Source organism: Phyllobates terribilis, unplaced genomic scaffold (assembly GCF_046119375.1).
Source record: "Phyllobates terribilis strain yellow unplaced genomic scaffold, ASM4611937v1 Scaffold_99__1_contigs__length_5935540, whole genome shotgun sequence".
NCBI classification, from domain to species: domain Eukaryota; kingdom Metazoa; phylum Chordata; class Amphibia; order Anura; family Dendrobatidae; genus Phyllobates; species Phyllobates terribilis.
This window is the reverse complement of record NW_027362859.1, coordinates 2,760,710-2,779,992: the sequence shown is the minus strand read 5'-3', so window position 1 is coordinate 2,779,992 and position 19,283 is coordinate 2,760,710. Positions and strand designations below refer to the sequence as shown.

General features: G+C 41.2%; 1 protein-coding gene across 1 annotated transcript in view; it reads right to left on the bottom strand.

The window, feature by feature from the left end:
- The window catches only part of LOC141198705 (uncharacterized), a 46,445-nt gene extending 27,845 nt beyond the window's left edge, over positions 1-18,600 (bottom strand). Inside the window, exons 1-6 of the mRNA XM_073663121.1 lie at positions 18,388-18,600; positions 18,079-18,258; positions 17,881-18,004; positions 17,700-17,797; positions 17,412-17,502; positions 13,310-14,359 (exon numbers count right to left, since the gene is read on the bottom strand). Of these exons, the coding sequence (XP_073519222.1) occupies positions 13,310-14,359; positions 17,412-17,502; positions 17,700-17,797; positions 17,881-18,004; positions 18,079-18,258; positions 18,388-18,480 (1,636 nt within the window). The 5' untranslated portion in view covers positions 18,481-18,600. The remainder of the gene's footprint in view (positions 1-13,309; positions 14,360-17,411; positions 17,503-17,699; positions 17,798-17,880; positions 18,005-18,078; positions 18,259-18,387) is intronic.
- Positions 18,601-19,283: the final 683 nt, after the last annotated feature.

The following is a 19,283-nucleotide window of genomic DNA, read 5'->3' as shown; positions in this document are numbered from 1 at the left end:
TGTTCATAAACGCCCTCCATCCAACCTCAATGAGCTCGAGCTGATTTGCAAGGAAGAATGGGCAAGAATTTCAGCCTCTCGATGTGCAAAACTGATAGAGACATACCCCAAGTGACTTGCAGCTGTAATCGCAGCAAAAGGTGGAGCTACAAAGTATTAACTCAAAGGGGCCGAATAATATTGCACGCCCCACTTTTCAGTTTTTAATTTTTTTAAAAAGTTTAAAATATCCAATAAATTTCGTTCCACTTCACGATTGTGTCCCACTTGTTGATTCTTCCCCCAAAAATTAGAATTTTATATCTTTATGTTTGAAGCCAGAAATGTGGCAAAAGGTAGAAAAGTTCAAGGGGGCCAAATATTTTCACAAGGCACTGTACATAGCAGCAGCTTTTGTTTTGGACACAAGATTTTGTAAGCTGCCGCCACGACAAGGTAGACTCTTCTGGCAGGGCCCTACTCTACTCTAACCTATTAAACATTTCTTAAAATATCCAGTACTCTATTTAGGTATATTTTTCTTTAAGGGAATGTGTCACATACATTTTTTCAAATAATATCACATACAAAGGGACAAAAACCATCACACCATGGCCGGACCACATATTACCACCACATAGTAACCGAACACCACATGCAAGGAACAAATACCACCACACCATGACCAGACCACATATTACTACATACAAGTAATACTATATACAAGGAACTAGAATTAAACCTCATACTTTTGTTCATGCATATTTGTATCCCACCCTGTATATAAACTGTTTATTGCAGGAAATTTGTGTGAAAACCACCGATGTTAGGAAATACACCCACATCTGATCTGGTGCAAAGCATAATATCCTGGCAAATGATCATAGAGCCGCAGATATTCCGAGCATTATCAATCATATCAACGGGAGGCAAATAGATGCATCATTGTAAAACAGACAAAAACAAGTATGTACAAAACACTGGTGAGATTACTGTAGAACATTGCAATGGTGAATCAGATTAGATGGAGCATACAAATCCATGCTATCCAGAAGTTGGATGTATAACAGATCAATTGCAATGGGATACGTCTGCATAGAGTCTGATGCAAAACTTGATCGTGAGGCTATAGGTATAGCAAGCATTTCTATCTGTATCAATGAAAAACAGATTGTCATGGAAATATTGAAAATCTTTTCTTCTCCCCTGTCATAAATATTAAGAAGTCTCTCTCCCAGACTCCTCTTCCCTCCTCCCCTATATTACTTGTCCATGGGAGAAGAGCTGACACTTTGGCCAGTGGCCTCTATGCAAATCAACACACACATGAGAAGGGCCTTGTAAGCAAATGCTGGCCCAAAAGGTGCTACCAAACCCAATTAACACAGGCTTGTGATAGATTTACAGCTAACTGAGAAGGTTGTATTCCCAGTGCTTCAAAGGGAATGTAACAAAGCCCTGCAGACGGCCCAAGCCAATATGAAATAACTAAAGTTCCATATGTCCGATAATAATGGGGCCTATATTTTGGATGGCAGGGTCAGCTAAGGAATAATATGGATATTTTCCCGTCTCTGTAAGCCTCTCTGGGGAGCTGTGCCGCAAAAGTAACAAAATAGCAGACGGCAGCTATACCGTGTGTGGTCTCTGGAGAAAGGTAAAATCACAACAGAACATATGGAGTCACTTTTGGGCCTCTGCGATCAACCCACGATAAGTTATCGCAAAAAAAAAGATATCTAATAAAAATATAAAGGCTAGAGACTAGCCCCCGTGATGTCATCACAGGGGGTATGTGGGCAGGTCTCCCATTAGGCATAAAAGAATCCACGGAGTATAGATCAGCACTTATGTTGGAAGTTACATATTTTGTGTAGCACGGGTCACATTCGCTGAACAGGATCGGAGTGCTTCTCTCCAACTATACTGAGTCGTCCCTGCGAGCTGTATAGAGTAAGTTGAGAATTGGAAGACAACAGTAATGTGTTGCCTGACAAAGGTTTTCTATAGAGTGTGGTGTCCACTTTATAAGATGTTACTATCCCTGTCAGGAAAATATCCAGAAATGGAGTGGAAATCAAAGGTTCGCTGACAGTGGATTTTAAATTTAAGGAATAAGAATTCAAATACACTTAACTGGGGGTCACCTCACCATACCAAAAGTACATCATCAACATATCTACCAAACCAAAAAATGTGCTCAAAAAATGGATTATCATCAGAAAAAATGTAAATTTCTTCCCACCACGACATGTACAGCATAGCCAAAGATGATGAGAATTTGGAGCCCATGGGGACTCTAAGTACTTGTAAATAATATTTAGAATCAAACATAAAATTGTTGTGGGACAACAAATATTTTATGTTATAATGAACCTTTTTAAATTCACAGAATATCCACTATATTTATTTAAATGGTGTTGAACGGCAATGATGGCCAATGCGTGAGGGCTGGAGGAATACAGGTTGACAACATTGCTGGTGACAAACCTATATTCTTTCTGCCACACGAACCTGTCAAAAACCCTCAGGACAGACGTAGTATCTTTCACATGGCCTGGTGTTTGAATAACCAGAGGATACAAATGTTCACCAGCCATTGGTTAAATTCTCATTCAATGAACCCATACCCTAGATAATAGGGCGAAGGGGGGGGAGAGATACCCTTTTGTGTTTTGGGGAGCCCATGAAAAATGGGATAATCGGGTAACTGCCAGCGCTGAATTTTGTTATTAAACCCCGACAAATAAATGCCTTCCTCCAGAATAGTGGACAGCATTGTTTTATACAAATTGGTAGGATTCATAGAGAGCACCGGAGCAGATTTCATATATCAACAGTTCTAATAGCACATACTCCGGGACATCAAAACATTGTGTCCATACAGAATAATGATCTCACACATTGTTCTTTCTTTGGTCTTGAAAAAGTTAATTATCCGGTAAGGGGTGGAAACAGACAGAAACACCTTAATATGCGTGAAGCCTTCTGGATCTGACGTGTAAATACTAAATACCCTTCGGGTAATGAATTTCCGCAATGACCTGTTTTACATCTATTGATGAAATTCATACTGGTTTATTCCCAGCAGACATCTATATGGTGACATTCCAGGTTTTCTGAATTTATTTTGTGTTTTTCTGGTTATTATTTGCCGGTGTACTTATTTGCCTTTCTGTATATTGCGCTATCATCGCTGATTCATCTTCGCAGAACGCACATAAATGATGCAAATATCTTATAGATTTTTCAGCAATGACGGAGTATTTCCATTGCAATGTTCTGCAGCTTATTTATCTTCCATTTCTCATATATTTATTTTTGTCAGTTTTTTCGCAATATAATCCAATGATTTGTTTTTCGTTGATAGATAGAAATTCCCGCTACATCCACAGCTTCACGATTCAGTTCTGCATCAGATATTTGTTTTTGTCAGTTTTATTATAATGTAATTACCTGTTTTTCGTTGATACAGATAGAAATGCTTGCTCCATCTATAGCCTCATGATCAGGTTCTCCATCAGACTCTATGCAGACGTCTCCCATTGCCATTGATCTGTTATACATCCAGCACTTGGATATCATGGATTTGTACGCTCCATCTAATCTGATTCGCCATTACAATGCTCCACAGTAATCTGATTCGCCATTACAATGCTCCACAGTAATCTGATTCGCCATTACAATGCTCCACAGTAATCTCACCAGTGTTCTGTACTTGTTCTCGTCTGTTTTACAATGATGCATCTATTTGCCTCCCGTTGATATGACTGATAATGCTCGGTATATCTGCGGCTCTATGATCCTTTGCCAGGATATTATACTTTGCACCAGATCAGATGCAGGTGGATTTCCTTGTAAATCTTCTACTATATAATCAATTTTGATTTGCATATTTTTTTTCCCCTTTATATGTTCATTGTTATAGGTTTATAGTTTCTCCATATTGGTTATTGTGCATATTATTTTATATTATATTTTTACGTGTGTCAGATCGATAAGAACAATATTTCTATTCACAATTTAGACATTGATGCTTTTTATCTGTTTATTGGACATTGTTATTGCGATGCTCTATACTGAATCTATCATCCATCTCATGCATACATGTTCCTGTCCCTCTATAATCAGTATATCCTCCCACCTTCCGTTGCTATAGTTGATGGCATTTGCGATGTTCGGACCCTGTGATCTCACACCTGTACACTTAATCCCGGTGTTGTGTTCCTATATGGGATAATCCCCTGGCAGCTAACACCGGTGGTCTTCACACAAATGTCCTGCAATAAACAGTTTATATACAGAGGGGGATACGGATATGCATCAATAAGAGCATGAGGTCTAATTCTATCTTATTTTTCACCATCATGGTGTTTTGCATTTCTGGCTTGTTGTGTGATGCTTGCAATGATCACCTTGTCTGTATTTGATCTCGTTGCCTTCAATGTGAACTGTGTCCGGGATTTTCTTCACACCTTTTGCATGTCTAATTGATTTCTCATTTCGTGTCATGTGACTCCATTGTGCTTGTATATATATATATATATATATATATATATATATATATATATATATATATATATATATATATATATGTGACTCCATTGTCCTTTTCTCATCTGCTATAACTAAGGGCGCAACCCTAGCGCCAGAAACGCGTAAGAATTTTACATTTTTTGTTTTTTTTTAAATGATCCAATACATTTTTCTCATATTTTACCTGTTGGAGTGCTGATTTTCTCCTTTTCGTTTTCTTCATATGTCTGTGCTCACCAGCGGGACCGGCACCCTTCAGTGGACTATCTTCACTCTGTTTGGATTCAGCGTTGTAGCTCCCTAACCCTCCCTCCTGTTTCTTCACAATATTGTAACACGTATCCTAGGCCTCGATGTTCCCCATACAAACTTGCTGTTAGAATTGTTGAGACGGGAGAAAAAGGTCTGAGGAACGCAGACCGGAACGGTCTGAAATATATAAAGAAGATCTGGTAAAATGTCCATTTTGATCGGACTAATACAACCAAACTAGGACAAGGGTTTCAAGTTATAATTCATTCGATTTTTAACCATTTGTTCAAGGATGGGGGATATAATTTAAAAGATACAGATCATCCAAGTTCCCCAGAATTTGTATACTCAGGTACTTAATTGTGTCTTTCTGACACTTAAAGGGGAAGTTAGAAATTATTGTGTCAGTTCAGGGTTAAAAGTTATGTTCATGGCTTCTGTTTTAGAGTAGTTGACTTTAAAATTGCTTACATAGCCGAGTTATTCGAATTCCTTTATTATAGAGGGAAATGAGATCATTGGGTTTGAAAATAGAGCAACAAGTCATCTGCGTATAGAGCTAGTTTATAGTGATGGGAGCCTATAGTAACTCCACTAATATCTGGATTTTTTTGTAATGCTACCGCAAAATGTTCCATCACCAATGTGTATAGGAGAGGTGATAAGGGACACCCTTGTCTCGTCCCCTTTTTAATAGAAAATGTGTCAGATAGTAGGCCGTTTACCCTATCGCTTTAGGGTCAGTGTAGAAGGATAGAAATTTAGATAACAAGAAAGAGTCCAACCTAATTTGTGGTAGGGTGCTCTTCAAGAAAGTCCAATGCACTGTGTCGAACGCTTTTTTAGCGTAGGCAGAAACAAGGCACATTGGGAGCCCCTGTTTTTTGCATGTGAAATTAACGTTTTATTTTTATTATCACGAGCTTCTCTGCCCTTAATGAAGCCAACCTGATCGTTCCTGACAATTGAGGGTAGATAGTGGGAGAGCCTTGTTGTAATCACTTTAGAGAATATTTTGACGTCTACATTATTTAATGATATTGGATGAATATTAGGGCAGGTATTTGGTCCTTTTCCAGACTTTGATAAAACCATTATATGAGCCTTAAGTAATTGGGGGGCAAAAGGGGGAGTCTTCTGAGATATTATCGAACACTTTGGCTAAAAATGGTAATAATTGGGGGGAAAACATCTCATAAAATCTATTACTAAATCCATCTGGCCCAAGGCTCTTCCCGATAGGGAATGATTTATTGGCCTCTCCTATCTCTTGTTCAGTGAAAGCTTTGTCTAGTATCTCCTGCTCAGGGGTCTGTAAGGAAGGAACGGCAGTGTCCATAATATATTTGTCATTTTTAGTTTCAAGAATATTAGGTGGCATGTCGTGGTATTGTCCATGAATATTATATAGTGAACTATAAAAGAAACTAAATTCTTCCGCTATGTCAATGGGGTTATGAATTTCTGGCCCGGGTGCCCCTTTTATTTTGGATACGTATGTCCTTTACACGTGTGGATGTAACCTTGTCAATGAGCAACCACATTTATTTGCGACTTCGTAGGAGTATCTTCACATGTGATCTTGTCATTTTGTATACGTTTGATCTAGTAAAGACCTTCCCTCCTTTCTTTTTTTCAATCAGATCATTTTTATTTTACAAAACAAAGAAAAACCAACATTTTCTTTTTTTTAAATAAACTTTGTGACAAAAAAAAAGAAAAAGAAAAACCAGTAACAATACAAGAACCGGTTTACAATGATATAAATCCCAATATCGCTCTATAGTACAAAGTTTTGGAACAGTAATTTGTGCATAAATATCTGAATACTTCCTGACGGCTTATTTTTTTCCTATTGAGACATCAAAAGAAAAAGAATATATCTAAGAAGGGGCAATAGTGTGGACTGAGACAATTATTTGCTGACACCTTGGGTATAAGGATATAAATTCCTGGTTTACTGTAAGGAAATGGACAAACGATCCAGTATAGTATTTCTGAGAAGGTTCTTTGAAGCAATACCTGGGGTAATTAACCATTGCTCCCATATGTGTATGGATTTCTTGAGAGCGTTCCTTTTTATATAAGATCCCCTTTCCAAGCATAGAGTGTTATTTATCCTGGATTTTAGTTCTGTTATCGTTGGGGGAGAATTGTCTATCCAATGTAGTGCCAACAACTTTCTGGCTTGGAATAATATTCTTGAGCTAGCTACTGCCATATGGGAGTCTGGGTCTACGTCCTCTCCCAGGAGTCCTAGGATACAGATTTTAGGTTCCAACTGAAGTAGTATCCCAAATACAGATAGTACAAGAACGATCACCCCCTTCCAGTAGTCGCCAATATTCCCACATCGTATGCATCAGGTGGGCGTCATTTTGACCACATCTAGGACATGTGTAATCCGTTTGTATTTCAATTTTAAATAAAATACTTGGGGATCTATATACCCTATGAATGAGAAGAATTCGGGACAATCTTTGTGACTCTGACAATGAAAGTGTCGGTGTCAAATCCAGTATTTCCCCCATTGCTCCTCAGATAATGGACCCACATCCTCCTCCCATTTTGTCTTAACTATCAATATTATCCAAATGTAGGGCCAGTAACTGCCTATAAATAAAGGTTAATAGACCTTTTGTATCCACTGCTTTAGCAATGGTATCTATTGGGTGATGTCTATCAATCAGTATGGCGTTTAGTCTAGTACCCCTATCCTCCCACTCACTAACATTTTTTAGTTTCTGTAGCTCTGGTAAGTTATAGTTGTGCCATAAAGGAGTATAATTTGTGTACTTTCCAATCCCCAGAATATTTTTACTCCTATCCCACACTTTATATATTAACTTTAGTGTACGACATTTTAAGTTATTTTCTCGAGGAAGCCCCATATCTAGTACCGAGAATGGAAGCTTCCACTTGGTTCCTTCCATAAGTAGGTGCCCTGAAATACCACAATATTTATCCCATCCATGAAACTACTTTAGCTCCCTTCTAGCGTTAAGCAGGTCTACATATACCTGGAGGGAAGCACATCGTTTATGTTGTTTGTCAAGTAGATCAATCCGCTCAAGCAAATGGGAGACTTTAGCTGTTCTCTCCTTTTTTTAGCCTTTATCTATGTTTTATTATTATCCCTCTGAGGACGCATGTGAGTGCTTCCCATTTAAATGGTAAGGCAGTTTCATCATGCTCATATATTTGAAGGAGTCTATAGTCTCATGAAGGTCTGAGACACAGAGTGAGTCTTTCAGCAGATTATCATTTAGGTTCCAACATCTGAAGCCTTGGTGGAGTCCGGCATAGTCAGATCTATAATATAACGGGAGATGCATGTCTCTGTCTGAAGCCTTTATAGACTGTGCCGTTACAGGTAAGAGGAGTGTGTATGGCGCCAGAGATCACCGTATGCGTAGACACTGAACGCATACTGCGATCTCCCGGCGCCATACTTACCTGACTGGAAGGAGCATTGCCGCATCGCCTCTCTTCGCCGGAGACTGGGGCAGGAGTGAAGGTGTCGGAATCAGCACATGCACGTAGCGCTATCCGGCGCCATTTTACTGAAGACACATTTGCAGTGTGTCTTCAGCAAAATGGCGCCGGACAGCGCGGTATGGGCATGTGCGTACTCCGGAGCCGCACTCCTTCCCCAGCCTCCAGCAGAACAGAACACTTCAGCGCTGGAGCACGGGGAAGAAAGGTAAGATTAAGTGTTTATTTTTTTGTATGTGTGCAGCGTGAAAGGGATGAGGGGTGGCATACATACCAGGATTGGGGGGTGATGGGGCCACACATATCAGGATTGGGGGATGAGGGGTACCAAGCATACCAGGATTGGGGGATGAGGGGTACCATGCATACCAGGATGAGGGGTACCACACATACCAGGATTGGAGGGGTGAGGGGTGCCATACATACCAGTATAGGGATGAGGAGTGCCATGCATACAAGGATTGGTGGGTGAGGGGTGCCATGCATACCAGAATAGGGATGAGGGGTACCATACATACCAGGATAGGGATGGGGTACCATGCATACCAGGATAGGGACGAGGGGTACCCTACATACCAGGATAGGAATGCGGGATACCATGCATACCAGGATAGAAATGTGGGGTACCATGCATACCAGGATGAAGGGTACCATGCATACCAGAATAAGGATGAGGGGTACCATGCATACCAGTATGGGGATGAGGGGTGTCATACATACCAGGATAGGGGATAGGGCGCCATGCATACCAGGATAGGGATGAGGGAGCCATATATACCATGATTGGGGATGAGGCGTGCCCTGCATACCAGGATGAGGAATTGGGTGCCATGCATACCAGGTTTCTGGGATGAGGAGGCCATACATACCAGAATTGGGATGAGGGGTGCCATGTATACCAGGATGAGGGATGGGGTGTCATGCATACCAGGATAGGGATGAGGGGTACCCTACATACCAGGATAGGAATGCGGGGTACCATGCATACCAGGATAGGGATGAGGGGTACCATGCATACCAGTATAGGGATGAGGGGTGCCATACGCACTAGGATAGGGGATTGGGTGCCATATATACCAGTATTGGGGATGAGGCATGCATTGCATAGCAGGATGAGCGATTGGGTGCCATGCATACCCGGTTTCTGAGATGAGGAGGCCATACATACCATAATTGGGATGAGGGGTGCCATGTATACCAGAATGAGGGATGGGGTGCCATGCATACCAGGACGAGTGGTACCATACATACCAGGATAGGGATGAGGGGTACCATGCATACCAGGATAGGAATGAGGGGCACCATGCATACCAGGAAGAGGGATGGGGTGCCATGCATACCAGGAAGAGGGATGGGGTGACATGCATACCAGGATTGGGGGATGAGTGGTGCCATGCATACCAGGATGAGGGATTTGGTAACATACATACCAGGATTGGGATGAGGGGTGCAATGTATACCAGATTTGGAATGAGGGGTGCCATGCATACCAGGATTGGGGGATGAGGAGGCCATACATACCAGGATTGGGGGATGAGGGGTGCCATACATACCAGGATAGGGATGAGGGGTACCATTCATACCAGGATGAGGGGTACCATGCATACCAGGATGAGTGATGGGGTGCCATGCATACCAGGATTGGGGGATGAGTGGTGCCATGCATACCAGGATGAGGGATTTGGTACCATACATATCAGGATTGGGATGAGGGGTGCAATGTACACCAGATTTGGAATGAGAGGTGCCATGCATACCAAGATTGGGGATGAGAGGTGCCATGCATACCAGGATTGGGGATGAGGGGTGCCATGCATACCAGGATTGGGGGTGAGGGGTGCTATGCATAACAGGATTGGGAATGAGGGGTGCTATGCATAACAGGATTGGGAATGAGGGGTGTCATGCATACCAGGATGGGGATGAGGGGTGCCATGCATACTAGGATGGGGATGAGGGGTGCCATGCATACCGGGATAGGATGGTGGGGGCAGCAGAAATACCAGGAGGGGGGCAGCACATACCCGCATGGGAGACTATATACCAATAAAAATGCTCGCCACCCGGGCATAGAACGGGTTCAATAGCTAGTTACAATATACAGGAGCATGATCTGACCATACAGCAGTTCCTACCTGAGATGTAGGTTGCCATGTAGGCAAGTGACGGCTAATTAAGAAAAGGACTATATGGCTATGCATATTGTGTAAAGGAGTATAATAGGTATAATCCTTTATGTCTGGATGTACCGTAGTATTCTCCATACATCGCCCGGTTGAGACCAAAGCACAATTAGCAAAGCTTTTGTTTGTGTTTTAGATTGGTGACTCCAGCCCCGGGACGCGTCTAAAGAAGGATCCAAGACAAAATTAAAGTCACCTACAAGATCATAAGGTCCTCCGCAAAATATTTTAGTTTAAGTAATGACGACATGTCTTAATTTGGTCACAATTAGGGAGATAAAAGTTTTCAAAAGTCAAAATTTTGGAGTAGATGGAGATCTTAACAAACACGTACCTCCTCTCCGTGTCAGACAGTGTTTCTACAATAGTATGCAGCAGTGATCTGTGGCGGCCTATACTCAGCACCTTAGACTTCAAAACTGCATTTTTCTGGGACGCCAAGATGAATAATATCTATTAGTAAACTGAGGTACAGTATATGATCGCCTCTAAAGTGTGACTCCTGAAGAAAGAGAAAATGTACGTGCTGTTTATGCCTACGATAAAACACTTGAGCTCCTTTCTCTGGAACATTAAGTCCTCTGACATTCAATGCGCAAGGTTTGAGTTGTGCCATATTATATGAAAAAAAGGAGGAATGGAAGAGAGAAAGATTAAGAGAAAAGAGGAAGTATAGACGGTAGATAGTAACGTCTACCTCTCAGTGTTTAATAAGTATAGATTATGAATATATCAAAACAGTAGGAAATTGTGAAACAAGCAGATCCCAATGCAAGTCCCTAACTGGGGGTTGTCTCTACAGGCGTAAGTCAAACTTTCAGTTCTAGGATTCCTATTAGGGGGAACCATGGAATATAAAGCAAGTAATGTAATACAGCCTGATATTACAGTAGTATCATGTGAACTCAACTTATATGCCGGTCTAAGATCTTATATGAACTTAGACATTCTATATAGTGGAAGAGTGGCACCTAATGCTCTATTTAGATATATCTAATTATATGCTTAAAGAAATAAGTAAGCATCTGCAAACTGTCTCTCATCAGAGAAGACCAGATTCATTTGAGGAGCTCATATGATTGGCAGGTTCCTTTCCCATCTGGCTGCATCACCATCAAGTTCCTGATCCATTGAACGACTTCTGTGACGTGCTGGAACTCTCTGTGGCAATGGTGGAGCAGGTGGCCAGTCAGATATATGGAATGTCCAGGGCATCACAGAAAGGTCTCATGTTGCTTGAATCTTTGAAAATATACAGCTGGAATGGGTACCCCCAGGAGTACATCAGGCCATTTCCCCGGATGGCATCAAGTAGTGGTTTCAATACCCTTCTTTTAGCAAGTGTCATTCAGGATAGTTATGTGAGCAATTATATGCGTTTTCCATTTAAATCACCAGGACCCAACTCCTCTGCTTTCCTCACAATGGCCTCTTTTACATTGAAAAAATGTATGCGACAGATAATGTCCCTTGGACACTCAGGATCTGGGCCATGATTGCTTATTGTACGGTGCGCCTTTTAAATCTCCACCTCCTTATCAATAGGATCACCAAGGATATTATTGAATAATGATCGCAGTGTTGGCATAATCACTTGTGCATTGATGCTTTCAGGTATACCCCTTATCCAGATATTATTGTGATTTTCTTGATCATCAACCATATTAAACAGGTGGTTTATTTACTGGCTGTGAAGATCCAGTGTTAGTTTCTGAGCATTATGATGGCCTCTAACTTGGACGACATTATCCTCTAATCTCTGTACCTTGTCAGTAAGCTGTGACAGGACAGACGTGAGGGGACGTATTTCAGTATCGTATGTGGTCTCCAGCCTCTGAATATATTGCTCCATATCTTCTTTAGTAGGGATAGACGCAATCTGATATACAAATAAGTTATGTTGTTCCCCATATCAGAATAACCTGTGGCTGGGGGGTAAATGTCCCTGTGAAGCAAGCACTGCTCAGTATGTGGGCTTTGGTGAGAGTACAGGGAGATTTATGGAGCGGTTTTCTTGTGAGGCCTACATTAAGAGAAGTTGGTGCAGGACTTACAGTCTGGAGCTGTCTGGCATCATGAGGGTTAAGACTGCTTCTTTTTCCACCCTGAGGTGAGGCAGTAATGGCTCCGGAGCAGGAAGATAAGACCTTCCATAAGAAACACTGCATACCAGACATGCTGACAGAGGTGGAGGACCTCAGATGAACCTCTGATCTCCTCTTCTTTCTTTCCCATATCAGACAGCATGTTGGAGGCTGTAAATAGCTTATAATTCCCCCAGGAGCACGGTCTGAAGAGAGTGCTCTAAGTGTGTGCGTTCTCTTGGTGCTATGTCCAGGCCATGTCCTTTCTGGAGATGTACAATACGTCTAAAGGTGGCGTTGATTGAGAGCAGGATTGTGTGATGTAACAACCTTGTGTGATGTAACAACCTTATGGAAACGGCGCCAGAATAGGAAGTGCGTATGTGTGTTTTTATTTTAACAAGGCCAAACATGAGGAATGAGAAGGAATTGTCCTAGTAGTGGACAACCACTTTATGAAGATACAATTTTTGGTTAAAAATGAAAAAGGCTTCTACAATGTGTGACTTCTCTGAAGTTTGTTAAGGGTTGATTTCTGTGTAAAACATTTCCCGCATTAAGAACATGAAAATGGCTTCTCATCTGTGTGAGTTCTCTGGTGACTAAGAAGTGATGATTTCTTCACAAAACATTTCCCACATTCTGAACAGGAAAAAGGTTTCTCCCCTGTGTGAGTTCTCTGGTGCTTAACCAAATCTGATTTATCTTTAAAACATTTCCCACATTCTGAACAGGAAAAAGGCTTCTCCCCTGTGTGATTTCTCTTGTGTTTAACCAAACCTGATTTATGGATAAAACATTTCCCACATTCTGAACAGGAAAAAGGTTTCTCCCCTGTGTGACTTCTCTGGTGTATATCCAAATCTGATTTCTGGCTAAAACATTTCCCACATTCTGAACAGCAAAAAGGCTTTTCCCCTGTGTGATTTCTCTTGTGCTTAACCAAACCTGATTTATGGATAAAACATTTCCCACATTCTGAACAGGAAAAAGGTTTCTCCCCTGTGTGACTTCTCTGGTGTATAACCAAATCTGATTTCTGGATAAAACATTTCCCACATTCTGAACAGGAAAAAGGCTTCTCCCCTGTGTGATTTCTCTTGTGCCTAACCAAATCTGATTTCTGGATAAAACATTTCCCACATTCTGAACAGGAAAAAGGCTTTTCCCCTGTATGTGTTCTGTTGTGCTTAACCAAAACTGATTTCTGGATAAAACATTTCCCACATTCTGAACAGGAAAAAGGCTTCTCCCCTGTGTGAGTTCTCTGGTGTATAACCAAATCTGATTTCCGGCTCAAACATTTCCCACATTCTGAACAGCAAAAAGGCTTCTCCCCTGTGTGAGTTCTCTCATGTCTGATAAAACTTGATTTCTCTGTAAAACATTTTCCACTTTCTAAACAAGAAAATAGCTTCTCCTCTGTGTGACTTCTCTGGTGATTAACAAGATTTGATTTTTGGTTAAAAAATTTCCCACCGTTGAAACAAAAAAATCTATTCTCCGCTGTGTGAATGCTTTGATGTTTAAGAAAAGACTTTTCGAGGGAAAAACTATTTCCATATTCTGAACATGAAAATGGCTTCTTTGCTTGAGGAGCACTTCGTTTTTTAATGCTTATTTTGTGACTTTGATTTTCCTTAGTGGTCGGTAATGAATCAGAAGACAGGACCTGTTTCAAATGATCAGATGACAGATCTTTGCTGTGAAGGGATGATGGTATATCTGGAGTAATGGCATTCATTTCAGTTGTATCTTGGGGGATCTCAAGATCATCTGATTTAAAAATTGAAGATGACAGCTGTCCCTCTGATCTCCTGGTACAGTCATCTGCCAAGAATAAAACCAATTATTAGTTATGAATAACATATCCTTAAAATTTATATTGTTGAATATTTCTACTTAAACTCTCCGTAAAAATGTACTTTATGTAAAAGTATCATTATTTACCAAGAAAACATATCACAAAAAAAAATCAGCCTTACCAACACCAAATCAGATAACAAATGCATTAGCATTTTAGTGTTGGCTGGGTGTACTGTGGTGTCTGTCCATGTGGGGTGCACTTATATAGTGCTGGGCAGCCTTCCTGATGTAATAGTATGGGCATCATCACTATCCTAAGCCAGACACTGTGCATCACACCTACCTGTGTGACTGGCGTCCTATGCAAGCTTCATCTGTGTGCATCTTTAATACTAGGCAACCACCCTCTCCATGAATTGGTATGACTATGAGTGGTTGCTCCACCAGTATTTTGCACCTGCGCTGCCCCCCCCCTTTATCATGGGTGTCTGTGGCATCCTGCTAGTGCATTTGTTATATGATTTGGTGTTAGTAAGGCTGTATCTTTTTCTGTGATTTTTTTTTTTCATTTTGCCCTATGTTAGCCGTCATTATTCACCAAGACAATAACAGTTCACAGTCTAATAGAAAACCTCATAGGATGAACCAGTGGATCGTAGTGTTCAACTGTTTGTTAATTCTGCCTCCCAAATATGGAATAAAAAGCCACCAATGTTATGTAGGCGAAAATAATATCAATAATAACTTCTACTCATCTCACAAAAAACAAGTCCCCACTCAGGTCCATCATCTGTCAATAGAAAAACTGAGGTTTCCACATTATTAGTGGCTCAAGGGCTCTTGAAAAGTAACATGGTTTCCATAAACCAATCCAGCAATATCCACTCTCCCAAAGTCTAATCTCCCCCTCACTTCTGAGCCTTGCAGTGTGCCCAAACCACACTCAGCCTCCATGTATTTGGCATTACTATAGTGAGAAGAACCCACTTAATTTACGGTGTGTGTCTCCTGGAGCACAATCTGGGCACTATGTGTTTTGTACTGAAATTATATATTTGTAATTTTCACTCTCCAACACCCACTGCGTGCTAATTTCCGGAAAGTGCCTGTGTAGACAAAATAGTCACTACTCCTATAGATTATTTCACTGAGGGTTATAATATCCAAAATTGAGTCACTTTATGGGGATTTCTACTGCTCTGGTTTTCTGATATTTTATCATATTAGTGCTTCTGCAAATGGTGGGTCCCATCTCCTCTGGGATCTGCTCCTGCGACGTCTGTTTCTGTCACCAGGAGCCGCCTTATTCATCCTGCAGGCGGCGCTGGTGATGGAGGAGACGTCAGAATCAGAAGCTCTGGGCGGCGCAGGCTCTGTCCAGCCACTAAGATTAGGGTTCCTGGGACCAGTAGTACCATCCAGTCTGGCAGTATGGGTGTGTGTGCTGTCCAGCTGGAGTAATCTGATCCCTACTTCAGCCAATTAGAAAGCACCGCACCCTACTAAAGCTGGAAGCATATTGCCGGAAGCTGCCAGATCCAGCCTTGTTCTCCTCTGGTTCAGTCCTCTGTGCTCAGCTCTCGGCTTGTGTATTTGTTTCCTGTTGTGACCTCGGCCCGTTTACGGACTACTCTTGTGTGATTTTATATTTTCTCTGACCTCCTGGTTCTGACCCGGCTATCTGACTATTCTTCTTGCCATCTCACACCACAGAACATTAGGTAACACTGTGGCCCAAGCTTAGGGGTCTCTGCCTAAGTCCAAATCCATGTAGAGGGGTTAAAGGATGATGAGCAAGGCAAACCTGGGATCTGGAAAATGGAGTAGATAGTGCCAAGCCTGTTTGTGGTAGCCATCTTTTGAGCTGCCAGGTGACAATGAACAGTGTCCCCAATACATTGTGTCTGCACACTATCCCAGCAAAATCTGCATTCAAATAGCTAAATGGCGCTCCTTCCCTTTTTAACGTGCCATGTGCCCAGACAGTAGTGTACAGCTGTATATAGGGTATTGTCAGATTCAAGAGAAGTTGGAAGTTTGTAAGGTCCATTTGTTTCCAATTATCCTTTGTGAAGAATTCCAAAGTTATCACCACATAAAGTGACACAAGTCAGATTTGAAAAATGGGCTCAGATAGGAACACAAAACTGGCTGCAAGAAGGGGTTAAATCAGAGTATTTTGGTCACTAACTACTATAGTCAAAACTGAGTATAGACCATAACACATCTACTGAAATGATCAAACTCAACAGTCTTCATCAGTAAGTAGTGAGTAACTAGTGGTGAAACCTCTCTGGGGTAGAGTATGGGGCTCGGTGGCTCTTGGCAATCTAAACTATCGTAAGGGACAATATTTTCTGTCAGATGAATTTCAAGAAGAAATATTAGACGTTCAAAGAGAACTTTTTATAATAGTGCAGAGCTGAGGCGTCTTAAATTTAGCTTAGAGATATATCATGGCGCAGGTGTAATGTTTTTATTGTTTCGTTTATCACAATCCTGTTTGAAGTTAGTCAGTTTTAAAAGAAATTGAAAAGTCAGGATAAAGGGAAACTCTGTTGTTATTGTACAAAAATTCACACTTGGCCCTCACTGCACATTTAATGTTGTAGATCATAAAAGTAAAGTTTGGCCAGAAAGACTGGACCTGGTCTTGTATGAACCATATGAGGACATTCAGCAGCACAGAAGGGAGAGAAGGTAGATTCATCCAATAAGATATCAGGGATCTAGGAAGCGAACAGCATCATTATCCTCCGCTTTCTCTTACAGGCCCATCAAAATATTTTTTTCAAGTGATTTTCTGGCTTTGTAGTTTACAGATCTGGGCAGGTAACGGTCAGCGTCTTCTAATCCCAGGGGGTAGGTGGATCCTCCAGGTTGTAAGTTCTATGGAAAAGGGTTTCAATGCCCAAAATCATTTGAACAGTTTTGGGTGGAAGAGAATGTTGTGGTCTAGAGGCAAAATGGTGATCACACGATTGTGATACAGCCGGACTACACCACCGATAAAGCAGCCACAGCCAGTGACTGAGAAGAATCTGTGACTTCTCTGCATTTAGTGGTTACTACTCACCTGGGTAGTCATATGTAGGAATCTCCTCTTTACACCACTCATCACCCCTTACATATGCCTCTATAGTATTAATATGGTTGAGATCTTCACCCTGAAACAAATATTGTAAAAGTCACAAGCAGATGAGAAGTCACATCTATGATCAGCTCTAATCCTGCCATCTCCACCGTTCTCAATACACAAATATAAAACATATAAAACTGGTGGATAAAACAAGACTGAACACAAGACCTTCACAGTCGTCTACACATCATAGGGGAGATCTCATGACACCTTCTCTCCATCTACCTGATGATCCTGAGGAACATTGGGATCTTCTTGTTTACAGTTCTGTGGAAGAAAAGGACGGGGACATCTCTCTGGTGTTGTCCTCTTACTGGATACATCTGGAGGAAACACATACAGGGACTGAATTCATTCTTTACATACAGATAATTATAGGCCGTGTGGTTTTAGCCCTGTCTATTACCTGGTGATGTGAGGGGCTGGGGAACCTCCATCATGACGTCTTTGTACAAATCTTTGTGTCCTTCTAAATACTCCCACTCCTCCATGGAGATATAGACAGCGACATCCTGACATCTTATAGGAACCTGACAAACACAATGATACAGTCATCCCCCCGATCCTTTCATAGCGTTACAGTATAATGTCCCAGCAGTGTCACCTCTCCAGTCAGCAGCTCAATCATCTTGTAGGCGAGTTCTAGAATCTTCTGGTCATTGATGTCCTCAAGTATGAAGGGGTGAGATGGAGGTCCTGTGATTGGGCTCAGGGGTCTTCCCCATCCCTCAGACACAGGGTCCTGACAGCGCTCACTAGAGGTCTTCTTCACTACTGTGTAATCCTGGTTATGGAGAGACACATTAATAAATCTCACTACAGACATTTCCAGAGTCCTCACCTCTCCAGTTCTGTTCATCTGTTATTCCCATAGATAAGAATGATGTAATGTGACGTCATCAGAATCTCTCACCTCTCCAGTAAGATGGAAGAGGATCTCTAGGGTGAGGTGTAATATCCTCTCCGCCATCTTGTCTCTATCCATATCAGTCTTTGATGGGTCCATAAGGAAAATTCTCTTAAATAGAAGATCTTCACTGAGAGGATCTGATATTGTGTAATAATACAATTACTGGAGATAATAAGGGGAAACATATGAGGAGATTTATTATTTTACAGTATTTAGTTTTCTGCTTTACATCTAGTAATAATACCTATATATTTTAGGCCACATACAACAAGCAGTTTCTTCCTTGGAGTCTGTAGCTGAACACGTTTCTCAAAGACTCATCTTCCATAAAGCTAATTCTCGTCTCATTTACCGACACTGCAATCGGCATTAGCAATACTGCAGGAGATATTCATTACACGTGACATGAGAAATAACTACTTCATGAGGAGGATGACGACATCTTCATCTTCAACTACGATTCTACAAACATATTTAGCCAGAGTTCTTCACTGACTACATCTCCACCGGCCGTCTATATGAATGTTTCCCGTCTTCCCCGGACTGTAATCTTCTATCACGTTAGATCTCATGCCTGATTCACACACAGAAGTTTGAGGCTTTGATACATGGTAAAGTTTTTAATATTAAACAGAGTAGGACTATCCTGAATGGGTTCATTTTACCATGGTGGGATAGCTTTGATGCTATTTTTGATCAAAAACAGTGTTACTAAGAACCCTATTTTATTTAAATGCACTTTTGGCTTTTATTTATTTATTTACAGCAGGGTTTATGATCATTTTTTTTCTTATAGTTTTTTTCTGATTTATGGCCATAGTAAACATGCATTTATGTGCTGCATGGATACCGACTTAAACCAAGCTCAAATTCTGTGTTTTTTCACCGGCACCATAGTG